This window comes from Pipra filicauda, unplaced genomic scaffold (assembly GCF_003945595.2).
Source record: "Pipra filicauda isolate LSUMZ 115617 unplaced genomic scaffold, ASM394559v2 scaffold501_size416358_pilon, whole genome shotgun sequence".
NCBI lineage: Eukaryota > Metazoa > Chordata > Aves > Passeriformes > Pipridae > Pipra > Pipra filicauda.
In genome coordinates, this window is record NW_024104645.1 from 99,953 (window position 1) to 122,275 (window position 22,323).

The window sequence follows — 22,323 nt, forward strand, 5'->3', positions numbered from 1 at the left end:
ATTAATTTCTTTGAGGATTCACCATGTGATGTCCTGCATCGCTGGAAGTGTTCAAAAAATGTGGATGTGGCACATGAGGACGTGGTTTAATGGTGAACATGGTGGTGGTGCTGGGTTTGGTGGCTGGACTCGATGATCTTACAGGTCTTTTCCAACTGTAATGACTCTATGATAAGTAGTGTATAAAATATATTAATATTTTAAAGGAGATTAATTCCACTTTTAGGGAATATTTTATACCCATATCTATCCCTTCAGTAATTGATTGATTTTATTTTCCCAAAGACTGCTAAATTCCGTTAAAGGTAAAATTAATTGTCCAAGTGATAATTATTTTTTGCCATTAAAACTTACTAGTTTTTCTGTGTTCAGGAAGCAAGAATCTAGTCAGTACTTACATGTAGAAATTTGCATGGTATATGAAAAATTAGATGTGTGAAGAATGTTGTTCTAATTTTTCAAATCATGCTTATGGAATTAACCACCTTCTTGGAAGGTGTTAGAGTTCATACACTGTTTCTGATAACACAGTTCCTTCTTCCAAATCCCTGTGGTCTCCAGAAGCTGGAAGCAGAGTGATGTGATTTTTTTTCTGGGCAGGGAGGAGACAGAAATCTCTCTTGTCTTTGTCTCCCACAAAGCAGTTTTTAGGATCCAAGAGGCAGGACAAGGCTGGTGTGCCCCTGTGATCAAAGGGTGCTTCCTGGTGGGAGTGTGAAGGGGGACAGCATGGATACCTTTCCTGCTCCTCCACAGCCCTGGGAAGAGGATGCTCGTCCTTCCAGCAGCAAAACCCTTTGTGCTTCATTTGTGAACCAGGGACATTCTGAACGCTGGGGCTTACAGGCTTGCAATTAAAATGTGTAACCCTCTAAGCACTAGCGGCTAATCCAGAGGCAGCTACATGATTCAAGGGATTAGAAAGGAGACTTAAGAGTGACTTGCATAGCCACAGTGCTGTTTTGGAGCTTAGTTGAATTCCACAGAAATTAGGGAAGTGTTTGAGTTCATAGGTTGAGTTCAGTTCTCCTGTTTTGGTGGGGAAAGCATGAAAAGTCCAATATCAGCCTTTATTCATAGATTTGTGAGATACAACTACTAAGAGTACTTTGCACAAAAATAAGTACAAATCAATGTCAAATTGAGGTGTTCAGAAAATTGTGGAAGAATGTTTCATGGAAGTGCCTCAAAATACTTCAGTGATGTTGTTCATCCAGTTAATAAAAGTACTGGTCATATGAGTCAGTTTTAGACTTCAAATATCTACAGAAAGCTGGAAAGTATTCTGATCTGGGATTTTAGATAAGCTTATCTCTGGAGGGGGAGGGAGAGATGTACTAACGAGTTGGAGTCAGGAGGAAAATAGGTTATTCACATCCTGGGGTTTTTGTGCCTTTCTCCTATTCATCTGACTGTCAGTTTGTTAAATGTTAATCGTCTTCTGCAGGATAAAAATCGGCGTGCTTTCTTCTTGAATATTTGACCTTTTAAACATTCAGTGGTTTTGATTCAGGATGTATTCATTATTCCTCCTCTTCCCAAGATGGATTGAAAACGCAGAAAACTAATTAAAGAATAGATCAATAATGTCAGAATTTCATTCAACTAGCATGCATTATAAAATACTGATTTATCTAAATCACTGTGGGTGATGGGTTTCTGGGAGACACAGAAACTGGGAAAAGAGGATTGCTAGTGAAAATGACCAAGAAAAGGACATATACAAAATCCAAATTTATTTTTTTTTTCTTGTAGTTTATGTTACATTATTTGTGGAGGCTTAAATCTGGGAGGGATTTAGAATGACATGGTAAGTAATAGAGAAATGAAGTATGAAAAGAGTGAAACATTTTCTGCTCCCCAAAGACATAACATGTTGTGAGATGAGGCCCCTTAGGAATGGATTTTCCTATGATTTTTAAGAGATTAAGGATTGCAAATGAGGATAACAGTGGATGATTTTAAAAAGAAAAGGGCATTTTAGTTTGGTGTTGGATTACCATGCCAGGAATCAACACTCCTACCTCGGTCCTGCTCTGAGTTTCTCTGAGCTGTTAGACAAATCTGCTGTGGTATTCCATTCCTCATCTATAAAACAGGGAAGAGAATGGATCCCTTCTCTTGCTCTCTTCCCTGTGTCTGTTGGTACCTGTCTGAAGGATCACTTGGGCTGTGCCCTGCTGTGTATGTGTTTACTGACTAATCCAGTAGGAAACCAGTCTGGAACTCCTGGATGCCACCACATATAAATAATGCTGTCCTCTCTTGTGATGTTCAGCTTGGAGGATTGTCACTAGCAGTTACATTCAGCAGTATGTGTGAGGATGCCAAGGCCCCCAGGGTGTGCAGGGTTAGCTAATTATTCTACAGTAAATAAAACCCAAGTCTAATTACTGGTATGTACAAATAATAATCAGTGTTTCTGCTTGGAGTGAACAGAAATGTGTTTATCCGTGGGTGATTTTACTAGTCATGCATACAGTTTGCAAATTACAGTCTTCTGACTGTAAATATAAGTCAGAATGTGATTAATTCCATCAGACATTGTTTTTAGAATGACAGTGCCATTTTTTTTTTCCTTCTGGGCATATCCATGTAACCGTGCAAGCTCCAGTTGAATAATGGGGTTACAAGAAGAGATAGGATGTGGCTACCAAAAGCCTGTCTTCCTGTTGTTAGTGTGTTAACAGTAAAACAAAACCTGGGGCTGTATAAAGATGACCTGTTGGGATCTGTTTTTCAAATCTAGGTGGTTCAGCTGTTAGGCAGTGCTTCCTTCCCTTCTTCTCTCAGCCTCGTGACATTAGAGGTTAAAATGCAGGGCCCAAAGCTGCAAACTTGAAGTACAGATGTTTGATTGCACAAATTCTCCAATGCCCCAAGTCCCACATAAATGCTGACGTAGCATCTGATGGACCCCAGCAGGTTCCTGCCCAGACCAGGAGAATGATTTTCCTGGATGTGCTCTAGGCCATTTCAGCCCCTTTGCTGGTGACCAGTTTTCAGGCAGGGGCACTGGCCTAAGCAGACCAGTTGGTGGGACTCGAGGCTATTCCTGCATTTTGAATAATCAGTAATAATTATTGTTATTAACAAGAGGTAACCCAAATGGTTTTTACTGTGCAGCATTTCTTATAGCAACTTGCTCTCTCCTCCTGAAACCATAAGAAAACTATTTTCCAATACATTTTTTGATACATTAAATTACTTTTATCCCTGCAGTTGTTTTGTCTTCAGAGTATCTTTGTGATTTACGTGTCTCTTCCCTGTGGCTGAACTGCATTTCATTGGAAAGAAACTAGTTTGGGAAGTCCTTGCACATGTTTGGTCTTGGATTTTGCTGTGTCATGAGTGAATTGGCAGCTGCAAAGTCTGTCAACCAGTTTCCATGTCAGTGAACTAACATAATAATGTGTTTGCAGGGTCAAGCTGTTGCTCAGCTCTGTTCAACCATTCCCAATGTTACTGTTTTTGGAACAGCTTCATCTTTCAAACATGAAGCAATCAAAAACTCGGTAACTCACCTGTTTGACAGAAATGCAGACTATGTTCAAGAAGTAAAAAGGTAATCTTGTATTTTCCTGAGTAAGGTCTGTATAGTATCTGGCAAAATACTATTAAAGGCACCAGGCTGATCCTGTTTATGGGAAAGGATTACATTTGTGAGTTTGGGAGGTGTAGTTTATTCCATATATTCCATCTGCCCACTAGAGACAAGATAGCAAGCATCTCCCTATTTCTTTATAAGCAACATAAGCTTTTTTAGTCCATGTTTCTACTTGGACATCTGTTGTGAGCAAAGTAAATTATGTGAAAAATACTAAACGTCTTAACAACAGGATGTACTTTGCCTTGATTTGCATCTGTACTTGCTCACTGCAATGCACCAAATAAGATGTTTTCAGTGGATTTGTAAGGTATCCAGGTTTTGGAGTTCTCTGGTGTGTTTCTATCTGCCTGGGGTTTTATCCTCTGCCAGGGATTGATACTGGAGCACGTGATGTCTGCTTTAGTTTCAGATCCTTAGATTTTGTTTGTTTGCATTCAGATTAAAATCATCCTGTTGCCTTTTGAAGCCATCATGTGTGTTTCTGTTTATGTGCTTTCAAATACTTTGTTTTCCTATTTGTCTGACTGTTTTTAGATATTGATGTTGATGCAGGTGGCAGAACTTCTGTCTGAGCTGTGGGCAACCCAGGCTGATGTTGCAGGAGAAATCAGAGTGTCCTGCTGCTGTTTCTGGAGCACTCCCCAGGGCTGAAGAGAACATTTGAAATTATCCATCACAAAGGACATTTTATATTGAAGAAAAAATTTTCCATATGGGAATTTTCACCAAAAAAAAGATAGTATTTGTTGAGCAGATGACACTTCTACTGTTTCCTTAGAGCTCAGAATAACTGTAGCACGGTTTTCAGCCTTTTGATAACCTTTCTCTTGGGGAAGTACACATAACCTGAGTGTTTTGGTGCCCCTGGAGAATTGCTGTAGTGAGATGAAGACTGAGTTCTGGCAATCTCCACCTGACAAACAACCAAGAGAGAACACTTGCAAACATTAATCAGAGCTCAGCACCAACCTCAGTCCTGTCTCTTGGCTGGGGCAGCACAAGATTTGATCTGGGTATGTGGTGGGGGAGCAGATATGACAGAAATTGGTGCTTAGGAAGTGAATAAAGTCCCTTTAGGTTCTGGTGACTTTGGTTGCAGGTAACCAACCTGGGGCTGCTTCTGCCCTTCAGCAGGGTAGTTCTTTTTGGGACAGTTCCCTGACACCACCCCTGGCTGTGTAACAGATCACAGCTGCTGAAATCAAAAGACCTGGCTACCAAGGGGTGGGTGGAATTCTGCTCTGTTAAGTCTGTTAAAATCCCTTTTGGTGATCTTGCATTTTCACATACCTTTTCACCTTGCAATAGGCCAATGAGGCAGGGAACCAGTGGCTACAAAAGGCAAAACATAAAAGCAGCAAGCCAGTTGGTGCTTCTTTCCTGGTATAGAGCTGTATAATATTAACACAGTAAATTGTCCTGATTGCAAGAGAGAAGTGGTACCCTATAGAATCTGCCACTACTCTGGTTTGTTGCTCAGATCTGTGCATTTTCAAAGTGAAAATGAAAATATTGTTAATGAAAGTACAGTGGTAGTTCTGTGATCGCTGTTACAACAAATTGTCCTTTAGCAGAGGCAGCGAGGGAGTGGTGTAGTTGTTTGCCCTGATGGATATTAGCTGTGTACTGTGCTCTGCTAAGGTGTTCCTTTCTTAAAAGTGTGTGAGCAGAAAAGGGTGGACCTGTGGCAGAGAAAAGGTAGTGGTAAGAACCTGCTTTATTGCAGGTGACCAACGTATTCCAGGGAAAGGCTTTCGCGAGGGAGAAAAGTTAAAAAAAACAACCAAAACAAAAACAACAACCCCCCAAAACAAAACAAAAAACAACCAAACCAAAACCCAACCCCAAAACTCCAAACAGGTCAACAAACAAAAAGACCCATCAGAGATTATATGACTGTGAAACTGTTTCTAAGAGATGAGGAATTGGTTCAACTGGGGAAGCCACCAAAAGCTGTTTGATTGTAAAGTTTTTATCCCTTTCCAGCAAGGGCTCATCCATTGGCCTGAACAAGAACAATTTATTGCCCCACATGTGGCAGCAGTACCAAGGTGTGAAGTTGCTCAATTATAGTGGTCTTTGTAACCAGTGGATGTCTGAGGCTCACCTTTGTTTTGTGAGGAAACAGATGCATTACAAGCCATAAAGCTTTACCTCTTTCCCCTAAATCAGGAAATTTGGGCATTTTTTTTTTAGTTTTTTAGCATCATATTGACATTGCATTCACAACACTGTTGGAAAGTTATAAGTATGCTGTTTATTGAAACAGTATAAATATTTTCTACTTTCTTTAATATGGCCTGAGGATTTCTAGCTCTTGGTGACTTCTCTTTGATTTAACTCTTTGCTGACATCTAGTTGATATAAAGTCTGAAATACAAGACTCTCTAAATAACTTTACAAGTCAGTTTGTCTGAGAACTGGGATAAGAAGATCCATTTCCTTACGAATTCAGAAAAATACCGGAATATGTGTATAAGAAAAATATACCTTTCCTCTATAATATTCATTGACCCAAAAAAAAGTAACATCCTGTGACATTTGCATTCACTCAAAAAAAGAACTTTATCACCTGATTTTTGATAACATAATTTTACTGAAAGCCCTCAAAAAGGAGGAACAAGATGGTTTCCCCCTCTTCTAACCCTAAGAGGTTGCCTAGCCTGACAAACCTGCATTCCACCACTGAATGAGTTGGAAATGTCTTTTGATGAGAGTAAAGTTTTCATGTAGTCAAAGTCTCATCCTCAGAGTTCTTTCTAAAGTACCTGGACAATGTTGGTGTTATGTTAACAATCAGCCTGTATCATGCTGGCTGACCAACCCTGTGGATCTTATTGCAAAGTAAGATTTTTTTTTTTCCTTGCTCTTTAGAATCTCAACAGATGGAGTAGATATTGTTTTGGACTGTCTTTGTGGAGAAAATACTGGGAAAGGCCTCAGTCTTCTCAAACCACTTGGGACTTACATTTTATATGGTGAGTGGAAATCTGTCCTGAATACAGGACGGGTTTCAGAACTAAAGCTTTGCAAAGCTTGGAGTCATCCATGCCACTCCTTCCAGAACTGGTGACTGACATGTTATGCTTTCTCAATTTAACCATTTCCATGCAAGGATTTTAGTGAAGCTGAGCATGGACTAAATTATTGAGAAACAACAGGTAATGCAAAGCAAGTCTTTAAAAAAAAAATTTAAAAAAATGTAAATCCAGAAGTGAAACTGAACATAAGGTTTCAGCTTGTTAAAACATCATTGGGTGATACAGGAGAAGTGTGGGAGAAAGTTTGGATCTCTCATTCCACACACCTTGTGTGGCCAAGGAAACTGCAGTGGAGTTTTTGTGGGAGGGGAGGCTGAAGGGCAATTTCAGGGAGAATACTGTTGGTTTTATCTGACATGACTGAGGAATTCAAGCCCAGGCTTCTGTTCAGATTTTCATTCCTGTTTGTGGACTGTCCCACAGATGGAGTAGACACATTTTCCCTGCCAGTTCTGCCAGGCTGCCCTGTTATGTGTGGGTAAAGCAGGCCCAGCTGCTGCTGGAGGGGACAGCATTGTCCCTGCCATTGGGAGACTTGGGAGATTGTCAGTGTCATCTTGAAATTCCTATAAACTTGTAGGGCTCAGTCACCTTGGCCTCTTAATTATTCCCGAACTATGTGGATTTCTACTAATCCCTTTTAAACCTGGGCGGTTTTTTTCCCCTAAATATGAGTCATGGAAATTATTTTACATATAATAAAATGGTTTGCTTTTAGCATGTAATAAGTTGTGTGTGAATGTACTCATCTTTTACAGGTTCATCTAATATGGTTACTGGGGAGACAAAAAGCTTCTTCAGTTTTGCAAAATCAGTAAGTGTCCCAGTGCTGTGGTTCTGCTCTATCCTCCAACTTCAGTCTTTGCTGTAGCATTTTCATCTTTATAATTTTCATTTATCTCTACTGAGTTGTTACTCCTGATATTGCTAAAGAGGGTGTTTTTGTGCCATGTTTACATTTGACAGGACAGCTAGACAGCAATTGGATCTGTGTGCATACTGAAATTGTTAGTTATCAGATATAGATCTGTTATACAGCTAAGTTTAGGCTGCATTATTTATTTACTTATGGCAGAATATAATTTCCATGGGTATGAATAACTGTACCCTGCAGATTGCTCGTATCTGAAGACACTCTCACGACAGTGAACTGAATTAAAGGAAATATGTCTCAAGATGGGGCCTGTGTCCAGTCATTTCCAGCTTTTCGGAAGTTTGTTTCATTACAGAAATGCATTTTTCTGTTCTCTATGTTCATTTCAAGTGACATCAGAGAGATGATGGTGTGGCATTTGTTTCCTAATTGACGATGCTGGGAAATTCAAAGTTCAAATGTTAATTTTTTTTCTTCAGCTAACTACAAAAATCTGCACAGAAATCCTAGAGATCAAAAAGGGGACAAATATATCAAACAAACTGCTGACGAGAAATAAGTTATCCAGGAGTGAAAGTGATTCCTTTATACAAGAAAAACAGAGGGAAAGTCTTGTCTGAAGATCTGTCATATGATCTCTCTGCCAAGAGCTCACTTACAGCTTCCAGCAACAACTCCTTCCCAGGAGGAATTGGCTTCAAAAGTCCCTGTGTAGTTGAAAACAAGACTGTAGCAAGGAGCTGTTCTTTGCATCCTTATTGGTTATAGTGGGACAATCCTTATTATTGTCATGTGTTTATGAACTAAAGATTATCTTTGCTATGCAGCCTTTTTACTGTTAATGTCAGGATATCCAGATGCATGTAATTTGTAGGGTAGGTTGGCCCTATTAAATAAATTTCGACTGAAATGGTTTTCAGATAGTACTGGTATTTATTGACTGAATAAATATGAAGAAATTGAATTAATTTAAAAAGCATATAAAATGTATGAAAGTATAACTAGTTTCTTTATGTAATTGTGCTGCAAAATTAACTCATCAAAATTGTATGAAAATTATAATTAAAAATTTACCCATTCAAATAAAATTTGCAAGTAAGTGGCATCTCAATCTCAGTGATGCTCTTGGTCTAAATGAGATAAAATCCTTTCATTAGATATTATGAGGTTTGCTCAAGTATCACAAACATAATAATGGGTGTAAAGTAACTGGGAGCTGATAAGCAGTGTCTGGTTCCCTTGGTTTTGAGAGCAGAGTAATAGTCAAGAGTTGCCTGTGAATGTTTGGAGAGCTTGAATGGCTGTCTTGAGATAACAAAGGATAGCAAAAGTAAGAAGAGAGGTCCAGACTCGTTACTTCCTGACTCACATCCTAAACCCAAATCTGTTCACCATCCTTCTGACACCCTGGCCTCAGGAAACACAAGTTTGTGTTTTATTTCTGCATGTCAGTCAGCTGCATACTTTTTTTGCCTCATCCTTAATTCACATTTTTGCTGCTTCTCTCGTCTGTTGCTCCAGATCTGACAGATGAGTCGTTTATCACACCTGCCCAGACAGTTTTCTTGTGAACTTTCCTGTGAAAAATGTTTTTCTAACCATGCTGTTGTTTATTGGTTTCCAGTGGTGGCAGGTTGAGAAAGTAAATCCTATCAAGCTGTATGAGGAGAACAAAGTCATTGCTGGATTTTCCCTGTTGAATCTACTTTTCAAACAGAATCGAAGTGGCCTGATCAAGGGTGTGATGGACAAACTGCTAAATCTATACAACAATAAGAAGATCAAGCCTGTGGTTGATTCATTATGGGCTTTGGAAGAGGTAGGAGCAAAATTTCTTTCCCCATTTTGAAACTTCTGAAAAATATGTACTTTTAAGTGTAGAATCAAGTTTAAACATGTTCTGTAGTTATTAATGTATGCAGCTTTTTATTGTGCATAAGTTGTCTCCAGAGCCCCTGCTATTCAGAAACTCCAGGATCCAGAGTTATCCACACATTTCTCCACTAAATATATCTGTTGAAAATACTAATAATAAATGTGTTTTTATCAGTCTTAGAAAACCTTTTCTGTTTCCTTGGTGCATGAAACGTGTGACTAACAAGTGCAGAGTGAAACGCATACATTAAAATTGAAAACAACTTAGATCTTTTCCTCGGAGTAGCTTTTAATACATAAGCTTTAGTTGCAGTGCCATGGTTGTGCTAGCAAACCTTGGAAGCTTCTAGGCTTTCGGGAGGTTATTGGAAGTGTATCAAAGACAATCAAATCATAACTCACTTTTAAAGTAAGTTAAAATTGTCGACTGTGGATTTTTATTTGTTTATTTTCTTTCCTTCTAATTGCTCAACTCTCCTTAAAGACATGTAAAGAAACTAATGTGCTCACAGCCTGGACAAATTATAAGCCTCCTGTCCAAAGCACTGTTTCCTAGACCTTTGTATTTAAGATGCTGATAAAGAGGCAGAAGTACTTTTGGAGGTGTGAACAGACAGTATCATATGAAAAAAACCCCATAGTTATATACCACCACCAGATTAATATTTGTGGTTTGTGTGTTTGCGAAGTGCTCTGAGCCTGACACATCACTTAAGATGCATGATCTGTAATAGCTGATTGTGTCTGTATCCATTGTATTTTGTTGTTCAGAAGGGGCTGCAACAATTCTGTGAGATTTATGTTTTTGATGCGGGGTATTTTTAAATTTAATTATTAAATAAGCTTATGGAGTCATTTAAAAATTTAAGTGGCACAAGTCTCTAGACAGGCACTCTGTAATTTCTTTGTTCGTGTAAAATACGTACTTTTCATGTACTGGTGAGTTAAAAAAGGGTAATTAAAACAGTAACAATAGCTTAAAAATCCTGATTGAGGACATAACCATGAAAAATTACACATGGCAGGCTGATCTGAGTAGTGAACATGATGGGAATTTGTTGGGAGACTTCTGTTTGATAACGTTTCATCTAACATTTGGCAGTAGCATGCACCGTCCCTACCAGTAGGTTGTGAAATGTGTAAATATGTCTGTTGTAAAGCACAGTCTAGAAAACTCCAGCTCATTTGTCACGCCTGCTCGCTTCCCATGAGCTGTCTGGTAATTCACAAAGGAAATGTCTGGCTGGTATCTTCAGGGATACAGGAGTGCAAGAGCTGCTTATTCAGTTGCAAAGTGTTGCTGAAATATTACTCATTCAGGGCATTATCATTTGGGGGATATTTTTGCAGGTATAAAAATAACTTAGGGCTGACTCTTAAGTTAATATGATACACAGAAAATGTGTCATAGCTGAGGACTAAATGCAACCAAACTGAAGAAGGGTTGGTGTGTATATTTGTTCCATTTTTGGGAGGTTTTTATTTTTAACTCCATAGCTCTAACATCTCCCCCCTTCAGAGTCTGACATTTGATTGATTGTCACTAAACCAGTATATGACCAGTTGTTACCTTTGAGGTTTCCTGAGGAAACTTCCCGACCCAAGAGAGCATTGAGGATGAATGTTTAGCTCGAGAGTGTCAGAAAGGTGGACTGCCTACATGGCATTTAAAAATGGAAGATTGAATAGTTTTCTGTGGAAGAATATTACTTTCTCCAGAGGCTTATGGGAGAATCCATTTGTCCTCTGTCTAGAAAATCTGCCATGAAGTGAGCTTGAATCCAGTAAGAGACATTCAAAATAAAAATATTTCAAGGAAAATTCACAGAGGAGCCTCAACCGTGGGACACCTTTCCAAATGTTTTATGTTAAATACCTGAATATATTATCACATGACAGTTTTGATCTCTGTATAAGAGGCACATCCCCAGCATACCCTTCAGCTGGATTTATTCACTCTGCATCTGCATTTGTTTTCGTGTATTCCATTGTGCAAATTAATTCACAAATTAATGCAGACTCTCTAAAGCCAACATGGAAGACACCTGGTTTCCTTTCAAAGCTGTATTAAAGTACAAGTACTGATCTTTTCAGTTGCCATTCATGTGTCAGAGCTGAAAAGCATCTTTGCAGTCTTAGGAGACAATGAGTTATATCTGTGCTGGTGTTCCCCTTTGCTGCTCAAGGCTGGTTGGTACAGGGCTGCTTCTTTGCATGATAACCCGAAAATTGAGGGCTTTATATTCTAGTGCTTGTGAGAACAGCCAGAGAAAGGCTTAGTGTTTTAATAGGTCTCCATGAACTCTGTAAAAGAAGTATTTCTTTGTTCTAAAAGCTGAGTATCGTTCCTTGAACAGAATTTATTTCTTAATACTTTCTGCAGGAGCAGACAGTTTGAATTTAAAAGAACATACTGATTAGAGAATATTGTAATTGCAGTGAGATTTTCCATTTTAAAGTGTTTCAAGTCACAGTAACACAGGATTTAGAGAAAGTTACTGGATTCCCATTTTTCTGTCACCTAGTCTATGTTATGTGATGTCTTGTTGATTGTCAAATAATATTAAAGATAGCAGTGTTCAGAAATTATTAGATGGACTTAGCTTGATACTGTTCCTGTTGAACCATGAAAGTTTGCCTGAGTGTCCACAAGATCATTCTAACTAGGATATAATCCCTCCTTCTGTCCTTATTTCTCTGCTTTAGGACTGCATCCAAAGGCCATGAAGTCCGTGGAAGGCTTCCTATTTTCACTGGCCTTTGCTTTAGGATAAGGATTGCCCTGCCTCTTCAGTACAGGCTGCTTAAATGAATTTACCAATTGACCCAAGAGAGAAACTTAGAAGTGACTCAGTTTTCTTCAGAGAATAAGTGTATTTCTTCAGATTATTACTGACACAAGGAAGGTCGGGGTCTAGACTCTTGACTACTGCTGTGGAACAAAACTATTTGTATTGCTGTGTTAGCTGTTGGTGTTTGTTTGGGAAGGGTAATTTTAATCAGAAATTTACATCCATAAATCCTAGTGAAGTCAAGTCTTTTCTCAAGTAGGCAATTAGAACCATTTTATTGTGTGAAAGTAAGAAGGATTTAACTAAGAGACAGTAATAAAAGCCATAGATACTTTAAAATGGAAATCCAACTTGGGAATTATTCATCATGAGACGAGTGAAGTCATACAATAAATTAGCTGCTGGTGAGATGTCTTGCTGTTTTGCAACTATTTGTTTATGCATTCAAGTGTTTAAAAGATGAGATGATTTGTAGATGGTGCATGCTTAAAATGCTGTTCTGGAGTAGAAAGCTGATTGTCTGGTAAGATTGCATTGCATTACAAATAGTAGAGTTTAAAACAGAATTAGTATTCAGTGAATATTTGTTGAGCTTTGTGGTTTTTTCTTTGTCAGTGACTACTTATCTGATCCTTAATTTCCAGTTAGTCACTCGACTTCGTTCTGATTAATTTGCAGCACATTTACACATTAGCATTCTCCTGAGGGTCTGTAAGTCTTTGACTTTACACAGATGACAAGTCAAGATTAGTAAGCAGCATGAAAACTGAAGGTTCTCAAAAAAATCTAGTTTGCTGAACAAAAATGTGCATGTTGCACTATTCCATTAAAATTCTGTGTTTTTTCATGTCTGTAGTTGCAAAAGAAAATCCATACTCAAGGTAGAATGGATTATTGACACAGAAGTTATATTCACCTTCTTTGGTGATTTACAGCACTTAAAGGCAGCAGTGAGTGTGTGAAACAAACCCCAAAAATTCTTGCACAGAAACTGCCAGTCATGGTCCATGTTGTCAAAATATCTGAGGCATCTTTCCCTTCCCGTAGACTACCTGTTTCAAAAAGGACTCTTGTCTCTCAGGTGATTTAAAGGAGTGCAGTTAAGTAGTAATAGTGATATCAAAGACTGGTACTGCTGTAGGGCCAGGAAGAGTGATGAAGATACTGAAACCTGTGGAATAGAATTGTTACTGACTCTTAAAAAGCAAGAGGATAATCTGATAACATATCAACAATTGGCTGATACCTTATAGTAGTCACTGAACATCCCTCTGTGCTGTTGTTTTGGAGTGATAATGCAATAATATCTTTAGCAACACCTCATTTGGTGAATAGTAATGCAACAACTGCAGCCAGATCCAGGAATACACCATGGCACTCAGCTGATTGAAATCAGTGGAATCAAGGCACTAAATACTCTTACAGATCTTGATATGGATATCAGAGAACTCTCATGACTGTGCACAGTGGTCAGTGCATGGAGTACAGAAGTGGAAAGAGCCCTGCACCTTAATTTAGTTTGTAATGATCACTGCACAACCAGTCGCTGGGTATTTTTGGCTTAATAATTATGAGAGATGTTGCAGGTCTGACTGTAAGTACAGTTTTTATATAAGTGAGATTTCCTGCTCTTGAAGCCAGAGCTTTTCTCTGTAGTAAATTGCTAAGGAAACCCAAGCTGTGTTTAAGAACCTAAAGCTAAGGGAATGCAGTGCACCTAATCACATTATAGTGACATTATAGAATACCTGCTGATACAAAAATTTCCTTTAACATTTTCTCCCAGGTTGCTGTTCTCACATCCTTTGTGCTCTCTGGGTTAGCTGCCAGTGTTATCAGCATGCAAAGGAAAAGAGTAGAAACCTTCCATTAAGATCTCAGCCCTATTGAGTTGCAATCCAGTGATGAGGACTGGATGAGGGAAGACTTTCTGTACAGAATTTATTGCAGGTTTTGGGGAGGGCAAGGCAATCACAATATGTCTGGGTTTAGCACTGCTCAGTGGCTTCAAATGAGTCAGGTACTGTAAACCTGTGTTTTTCCACTGAACCCATCCTCTCATATAAATTACCATCTCAGTGCAGGCTTTTAGATATCAACAGTATCATTATTTGAGGCGGGGGGGGACGGGAGAGCTTAAACCCATAACAGAATAATAACAGTGAGCCCCCTAAAGCAGAGACTTTAATTTCATCAAAAGCTATTTATGCCTTTCTCTGATCTTGGCTTCAGGGCAAAAAGCCTGTCATGTATCACCATGGTGAGACATGGAGAAAATTGACCTATTAGTTACTTTTAACATAGAAAGAGGGCAATCTAATAATATCAGATCAGGCTGGTACCTTGTTAGGAATACTAAATGCCATCTCGGGTCTATTTTTGTTTTTAAAGTTATACTATAATAGCATGTAAAGGATTTTGTCTTTTCTGCTTGATGAAAACATTCTCCAGCAGAACAAACTGTGCCTTCTTTGAAGTCAAGGACTTCTATAGCATTTAGAACCTGTATTTGTTCTTCAGGGTATTCAGAATAACGGAGCACCATGATAAAAGTGGAAGTACATTTATAACCAAAGTAATCACCCTCCCTGAAATACAGAAAAGATTAATTTTTCCATAAGCATAAAACAATTTACTTTGCAGTATTATAGTGTCGAGAGAGGGAACTGTAACTCACTCTGTGAAACCTCCCACGAGTGTGCTGGTGTGTCTGTGCTGTGCTTGCTCCTCTGCACTACAGAGCAGACTCTGCTTGGTTTGGTGTTGTGATTATTTCTTTGACAGAACAAATTCTTTTGCAGTTCTTCACGAATAGCTTTCCTGATGTACAGGGATTAACTCTGCAGATACGCTGTCCTCTGATGCTGCCTTATAACTCTCTTTGTTCTTCCTGTGTGTGGATTCTGTTCCCTCTGACTGTACGAAATAAATACCCGTAGTTCAAAGTAAATTTAAGTGTTTTATCTGTACATCACTGTTGTTTCGTTGTATACAAACAGGTCTAACACAAGTTTGATACAAGCTTCATGCAGTTATCAAAGCATACAAAAATGCAAGGAACTGTGTCTTACTGATGCAACGGGTTTGAAAACAGAGATGTGGGGAAAGCAGGCTGAGAAGCAAAATCTGAATAATTCAGGGCAGCTTGCTTCTGTGTTTGCAGTCAAAATATACACAGAGGCCAAAATATCTTTCCAATTTGGGAATCTCAGAATCATGGACCTTAAGACCATCCAGGTCCAATCCCCTGCCATGGGCAGGGAGACCCTCCTTTATCCCAGGTTGCTCCAAGCCCCATCCAGCGTGGCCTTGGACACTTCCAGGGATGGGGCAGCCACAACTTCTCTGGGCAACCTGTGCCAGGACCTCACCACCCTCTCAGGGAAGAATTGCTTTCCAGTGTCCCATCTAACCCTGCCCTCGGTCAGTGAAAAGCCATTTCCCTTTGCCCTGTCACTCCATGACCTTGATCCAAGTCCCTCTCCATCCTTCCTGCAGCCCTCAAAGCCTTCTCTTCTCTAGGCTCAGAGTAAGGGGAAAGCTATTCCACTTGAATTTTACCTCACTGACATTAAATGTAGTGAAAACAAATTCTAGATGACTGAAAACTGAGCCATGAGTAAGGTGATTTTCAATTTAGACTTGACATAGAATTTTTCCCAAGATGCATATATGAAGTAAATAGTAATTAAAACTCAAAATAATTTTGATTCTATATGCTTAGATGAATAAAACATACCTTGAAAGTACTGGAGATTAATTAGGTATTTTTCCCTCCAAAACATTGTGTATACCTGATTATGGGATCCTCACTGCTCTTACATGAATTACTGTGTTCCTATGAAGTGCCTATATAATTTCATTTGCACTTCTTCCCCATGTAATGCTGTTTAACAGGACTTCATGTTACTTCATAACTTATTCTACCCTTTCTGCCACTATCAGGAAGTGATGGCATAACCCAGTGGTCTTTTTGGATTCACACACTGTTGATGGCAATGTAACATGATTATGATTTTATTAAAAGCCTGAGAAAGAAGCAAGAGAAGACTTCTGTAGAGGCACCATGGCTTCATAAGGCCCCAGATACATGACATTGGCTGTGATTGCCACAAAATCAGGTTGGGTAAATGAGCTGTTTTAGGAAACTTAGACTTCACTTGTTAAGTATGTAAGCAGAAGTCAATTCTTTTCAATTGCTGTAAATTATTCATAAACACTGTGTGAAATTCAAGCTACATGAACAGAATTTAATTAAACTAGTAATTTATTCCAGCTCTGTTCTTTCTATGACTTTGTTTTGCAGCTTCTGAAATGTAGCTTGCCTTTTCTAGCCTGCCAGTTGAATACCTGTGTTTAAACGATTTTGCCATCTTGAATCTTCAGAATGTTCCTTTATGCACACTGAGAATATTTGTGATATAATACTCATTTAGTAGATAAATAACAAAAGAGGTGGTGGATATCATCACTTGCCTGAGGCCATACAACATGGTAGTGTAAAGATCATGGATCAGCCTGAAAATCTCTAATTTCTAATTCTGTCCCCTCACAGCCAAGGCCCTGGGCTGTGTATCAGCATCTCAGAGCCTCTGTGATCCAGAGCTCTGGTCTCAGAGTGGTGTGTGTTCTACCAGAGGTCACTAAGCTGTTTATTTTCAGGGGAATTGTATTTTCATGTTTTGGAATGAAGTGGCAAACATGGAAAAGTATTTTGGCAGTATTTCTGATGAGCATTGATTCAGATGTTGCTGTCACAAAGGTTAGAAGCTGACTAGTGCGAGACTAAACCTCTCAATTAACATAAATACAGCCTGCAGCTACAGCACTTTTCTCATCTACTTAGTAAGCACTCTGCTAAGAATTAATTAGTTATGGAGATACACAGGCAGAAAATACATTCTGGAAGGCATGAGACACTGGATGTTGAAAGTGCAGTGGTGAGTCATGATACGTGTTTCTGGGTCAGGACAGGCTGTCTTTTCTGTCTGCCCTTGTGTGCCACAGAGATAAGAGCTTTCTGGAACTACAGGCCAAAGGGAAAGAACATGTGGACTTGGTTCCTAAAGCATAATGTGAGGGCTTGGGGAAATAGGCAGGAGAATAATATGGGAAGCACTGATAGGTTCCTCTCAAGAAAAAAGTGTGTACTATTGAAGAGAAACTAGTCACATGCTTCCAGTTAATTAAATTAGCAACAGGAGATTGGATATGGGGAAAACTGCTCTGCCATTTATTAGAAAAATAGGGACCAACCTGTTACATTGAGCAAACTGCTGATAAATTACTGTGAAGAAGCAGTGTTTTACAGGAGTAGTCTGCTTTCTAAAATATATTAGCTGGCTTCTAAGTAATAAATTGGCACACATTCCTTATGCATTGAACTGATATGGTGATGCTGTTCCTCTGCAAGGAGACAGAGATCTAGTCAGGGAAAGCTTTGCTGTAGACATCCATGACGCCTTTAAAATCACAACCTGTGTGTGTAACTCCAGAAGACAGAGTATATTTCTTCTTTGATTATCTTGAATAATGGCTCTAGCACAGTTGTTTTCCACTTCATTTTTACTGTCTGTGTCACTCTTCTCAAGAGTCAGGAAAACAGGGTTTCATGGAGTCATTTCCCTATTCAAAAACAATTTCTACGCTCATCATGAAGTATTAGAGAATAAAAGCTACTTGCTTTTATACCCTTGATCCAAGCATCCCTCAATCTGTTCCTTTTAATTTCTATCTGATAATGCAGGAAACATCCACCTGCCTTCTCCCAGACTTGCATGTGGATTAAATATATGCCAATACATTGCACCCACCAGCAGAAATACTTTTAAATGAATTCTAGCAGAAAGTTTACTGTGTCTCCCATTCCACAGAGTTGGTAGTACCACTAATTGGCAAGGAATTCTTGAGATTTAGAACAATGACTGTTTTCTGTCACTCAGAAATAATTATTGGATCCTGTGAATGAAACTCACTAGACAAAAGTAGCAGGTACTAAAGGGAGAACATTTAGAAACTAAGTTTTCAAAGCCACATTTAGATGTCACTTCATTCTTGTACTGTGCATTGTTAATGTGTGTAGTTTAAGCCACACAGCCTGTGAATGGATCCAAGGACTTCCCTCTGTCAAAAAATTCCACTCACACTTCTTTGTTAATTAGTTGACTGGTTTGGGAAGAAAGGTCTTGGTCAGTGGAGTTCAGCTGGCAGGGACTGCTAGGGTGAGAAATTCATCTCTTCTCTCAGGGGAGCATGAAGGAGAAATCTGAGGTTTGTGTTAACAGTTCCTCGTGATTACATTCTCTCAGAAACTTTTTTTGGTCTCGATTCAAATTAAGGAAAGACCTATTTTCACAGATGTTAAGGATTAAAAAAAAGAGAGAGAGAAATAATGAAGTCTACTTGGTCACGTTGGGAGAGATTAGAGAGGTCATCCCTATATGTCTGGCACAGTAGAGAATAAAAATAATTTGCGTTCCTCCTGCCTTTGAAACCTTCCCATTTTCAGACTGGGAAGAGATCCCTGATGATTTTGGATGAGGTTTTGGCCACTTGATTTACTAAAAAATCAGACTAGTTATTTTGTTTCTTTTTCTGGCTGTAATCTATGAGTCTATTACTTCATTAATCAATTAATGCCTGGAAAGCCGCTTAAGAAGTCACTGACAAGAATCAAAAGGCAGTGGGAGATAAGAGTAATGAAAATATCTCTGTATACTTAAATTTGATGGGTCCATTTTGTCTAAATGCTGCTGCATTGGTGACATCACCCCTGTGCCCTTCTTCCATGACTGACAGGGGGCAGAAAGGTTAATAGAGCAGAAGGAAATGAGATGCTTTCAGAGGCTGCTGCGTTAGTGTGGTGAGAAACACCAGTAGGTGCTGTAAATTCTACCTCACATTTTTCTGCTTGGGGAATTTTGGGTGCTTGACCTATAAAGAGAAAACGTTGGCATAAGCTTTTAAGCTACAGTAGAGAGACATTTAGATGTTAGTAGATACTGAACTCTGGTAATTAAATAAAATTAAATTGACCTTTTTGGTCATAGAAATGCCTTTCTAAGTTTTCTAACATTCTAGCTCTTCTCCTAGGATCTGCTTGTTGGTGTATCTATGTAACAGCAGCCAAAGGAAATTATCAATTCCATCAGCAAAACCAAGTTTGTCTCTCAGGAACTAATCATGTTGATCACTAGTTTTGGCAGACTGGTAGAAATCTTGGAAATCTCTGGAGCAGTAGCACAAAAATAATCTCCTGGGTTGGTTTCATTTATTTTTTCTTTCATACTAGTAGTCTAGTTAGGTTACCAGATTGCCTTTATTCCCTGTCATGTGATTTTTAAAGTCTTAAAGCATTAAGATATTATAGCATTTTACAACATTAGTGTGTACTATGATTAACTTCTCCTTTTGTAAGTACGGTAGGGACTCTAGTTGGAAGCAAGTTGGCTTTTCTGGTTTTCATCATTTTACCCTGAACAAAATGCCATGATTTTCTCAAAATAACACCTTATTTTAGTGCATAACAATTATTAATCAAGATAATTGTTCTCATCTAATGAAAATGGCTCATATATTCTTTTCAATCATTTTAAACACAGATGAGTTTTAAAAGTAAAATTACTCTTGGGCATAAAGATATCTCTGAGCGTAACATAATCCAAATTTAATGTGATAATTGAGAGTTTTATGTGGTATTGCAGTTTAGTAATGATATTGTTGCTCATTACAGATAATGATATAAATTTACACTGAGGCAGCAAAGCAGATGCATTGTTGATACTAAAAGGTTCCTATGTGTATATATATATATATATATATATATATATATAAACCTGGTGGGAATGATTGAACACAAGGGTATTTTGTAGGGAAAATCTCTGTTACAATGACTGACTTTGAGAAAACAATACTAAAAGGAAGGAATGTAATTGAAGAGTTTCAAATGAACAACTGATTTCCCAGAGTTTTGATTGTACCAAGGATGGTAGTTTGAGTATCAACGCTCAGGGTTTGAAGATGGTACTTGCACACATCTGGAAATGTAGGCTGTATCTATAAGAAATAAAGCCTCACACATCACAGACGGGTCCAAATCTTTGTTTAAATGTGTTTAGTTTTGTAGAATAAAGGTTGTGTGAAAGTTAATTCCTGACCACCACCAAATACCTACAACCTTGAGAAGAACCTGAGTGGTTTTTTCTATTCCATACTGTGGTTATATGCTGGGTGTAAAATATCTTAAAGATCTTAAACTTTCCTCAGCAAGAAGGGCATAACCTTTGAACTCTTTAGGAGCACTAACACAGTACTCTGTCTTTTCCCTCAATCTAAAGGAAACATCCAGCTTAATTCCAAGTTAAACCTACCTTGGCCTAGAGCTAAAGAAACGTGTGTTATTGAAGTTCTTGCCTATTCTCCTGCATTTCTGTAGCCAGTGTACAAGCTGGGGGGATTGGATGTCTCTACACATGCAAGTTTAATTGAATTAGATTAGAAACTGCCTTGGCTGCATCAGGGACATTCTATCACATGGACACTTGTGCTTTGGCTCCCCAGTACCAATTACATCGTGTTTTGATTTGGGTCGATAAAATGTAATGCTGAGCTGAATGAGTGCTCACACATGAGCATTAAACTTGCTGTAAACTAAATCAATTTTATAGCAATCACACTGGTACAATGCTAACGTGAAGTTAAGATCTTTAATATAGGCTTAGAATGAGACATTTTTTAACAGTGCCAGGAGAAATATTAAGTAATAAAGCAAATAGGGCTGCAATATATATTGTCAAACTGTCAACTAGCGAACAAGATAAAATTCAAATACCTTTCCTCTTGCCTAGATGAATGATTTCAATCTTGCTGTAAAGCAATGTAGCTCAAACTGAGGCTAAGCATGAATCATACTCTCTAATATTACAACTGTATTACAGTTTAATATATCAGTGCGTTTTGGTTTTGTTTAAATATAATTTTAATTGAGTTACAGAGTGGCACCCAATGGTAAGATCTGACTTAGCTTTTTGAATAATCAAAAAATACTGTGATGACTTTTGAATAATTAGATTTGCAGTCCTCATGGCACTAATTTCTGAAACAAAACAAAACAAAATTACACAAGAAATCAAAATATTTTCTCGTTGGTATCTCTAGAGACCTTTGGTATTTACCTGATGAGTTTCAGGAATTTACATAATTAGTTTACTCAATGATGATGTATTTTAATGAAGATAAACCATTGTTACAAAAGGACATGGAGATATTTTTCAAAAACACAATATCACTGTGTTCTGATAATCTGATTCTAGTAGGTGGATTTGTATATTAAGCTTCTCAGACTTTGGAAATTAGAGTGTCAAGGCTTTTTACTGATTACCTCTTTACCATCTGGGAGACTGAATATTTGCTATAATTTTTAATCACTAAGTTTAGATCCCATGGTTTGGAATAGTGGTTCTGGAATAAAGCACAATTTCTTCTTCATAGAAGTAATAAAGGAAGACTTCAAGTTCCTTGGAATAAGCAGCGAGGTTGTACAGGAATTTCTCCTTTTTTTTATTACTGATTTTAAGGTCTCATATTGTGAAATAAATAGTTCAAAATAGAGCTGAAGGAAGAGTCTGAGGAATATGTGATAGAAGGCCTTTGGGAGAAAAATATTTGACTCATTTGAATTGTTTAGAAAATAAGATGCAATGTTAGTGGCAGAAGCCATGTTGGTCACAGGTTTTGTGCCTGACTTCCAAGAAGAATCACCTGCCATTGGGAAAGGTACAGGAAAAAGACATGTTTTTATGAGGCAGGATCTTATTGCAAGGTTCGAATAGAAGAAAGCAAGGCAGAATCAGCAATCCCAGCAATCTAAGGAAAGAAGGAATCTAGTCAGAAATTAGTTTTTTTGTGAAGGTCCGGTTATTAGTTTTTAATCTGGTGGATTGGAGAACTGGAACAAGCCGGAAAGACAAATGAGGTGGAAATAATACAGGCCATCATCATGGAGTGATGGTAAAATAATAGGACATAAAAAAAGGACCTTCGTTTTGTGTAGTTTTGTGTAGTTTTGCAGCTTCCTGAAACAAAGCAAATCCTCTCTAGAGAGGTACACACACAAAAAAATCTCCTTTATAT

At 38.3% G+C, this 22,323-nt stretch overlaps 1 protein-coding gene across 1 annotated transcript in view; it reads left to right on the forward strand.

Annotated features, from left to right (window-relative positions):
- Positions 1–22,323, forward strand: part of VAT1L (vesicle amine transport 1 like) — a 55,633-nt gene that overhangs the window by 16,387 nt on the left and 16,923 nt on the right. Inside the window, exons 4-7 of the mRNA XM_027729570.2 lie at positions 3,423–3,565; positions 6,485–6,588; positions 7,410–7,465; positions 9,150–9,344. Coding sequence (XP_027585371.1) covers positions 3,423–3,565; positions 6,485–6,588; positions 7,410–7,465; positions 9,150–9,344 — 498 coding nt within the window. The remainder of the gene's footprint in view (positions 1–3,422; positions 3,566–6,484; positions 6,589–7,409; positions 7,466–9,149; positions 9,345–22,323) is intronic.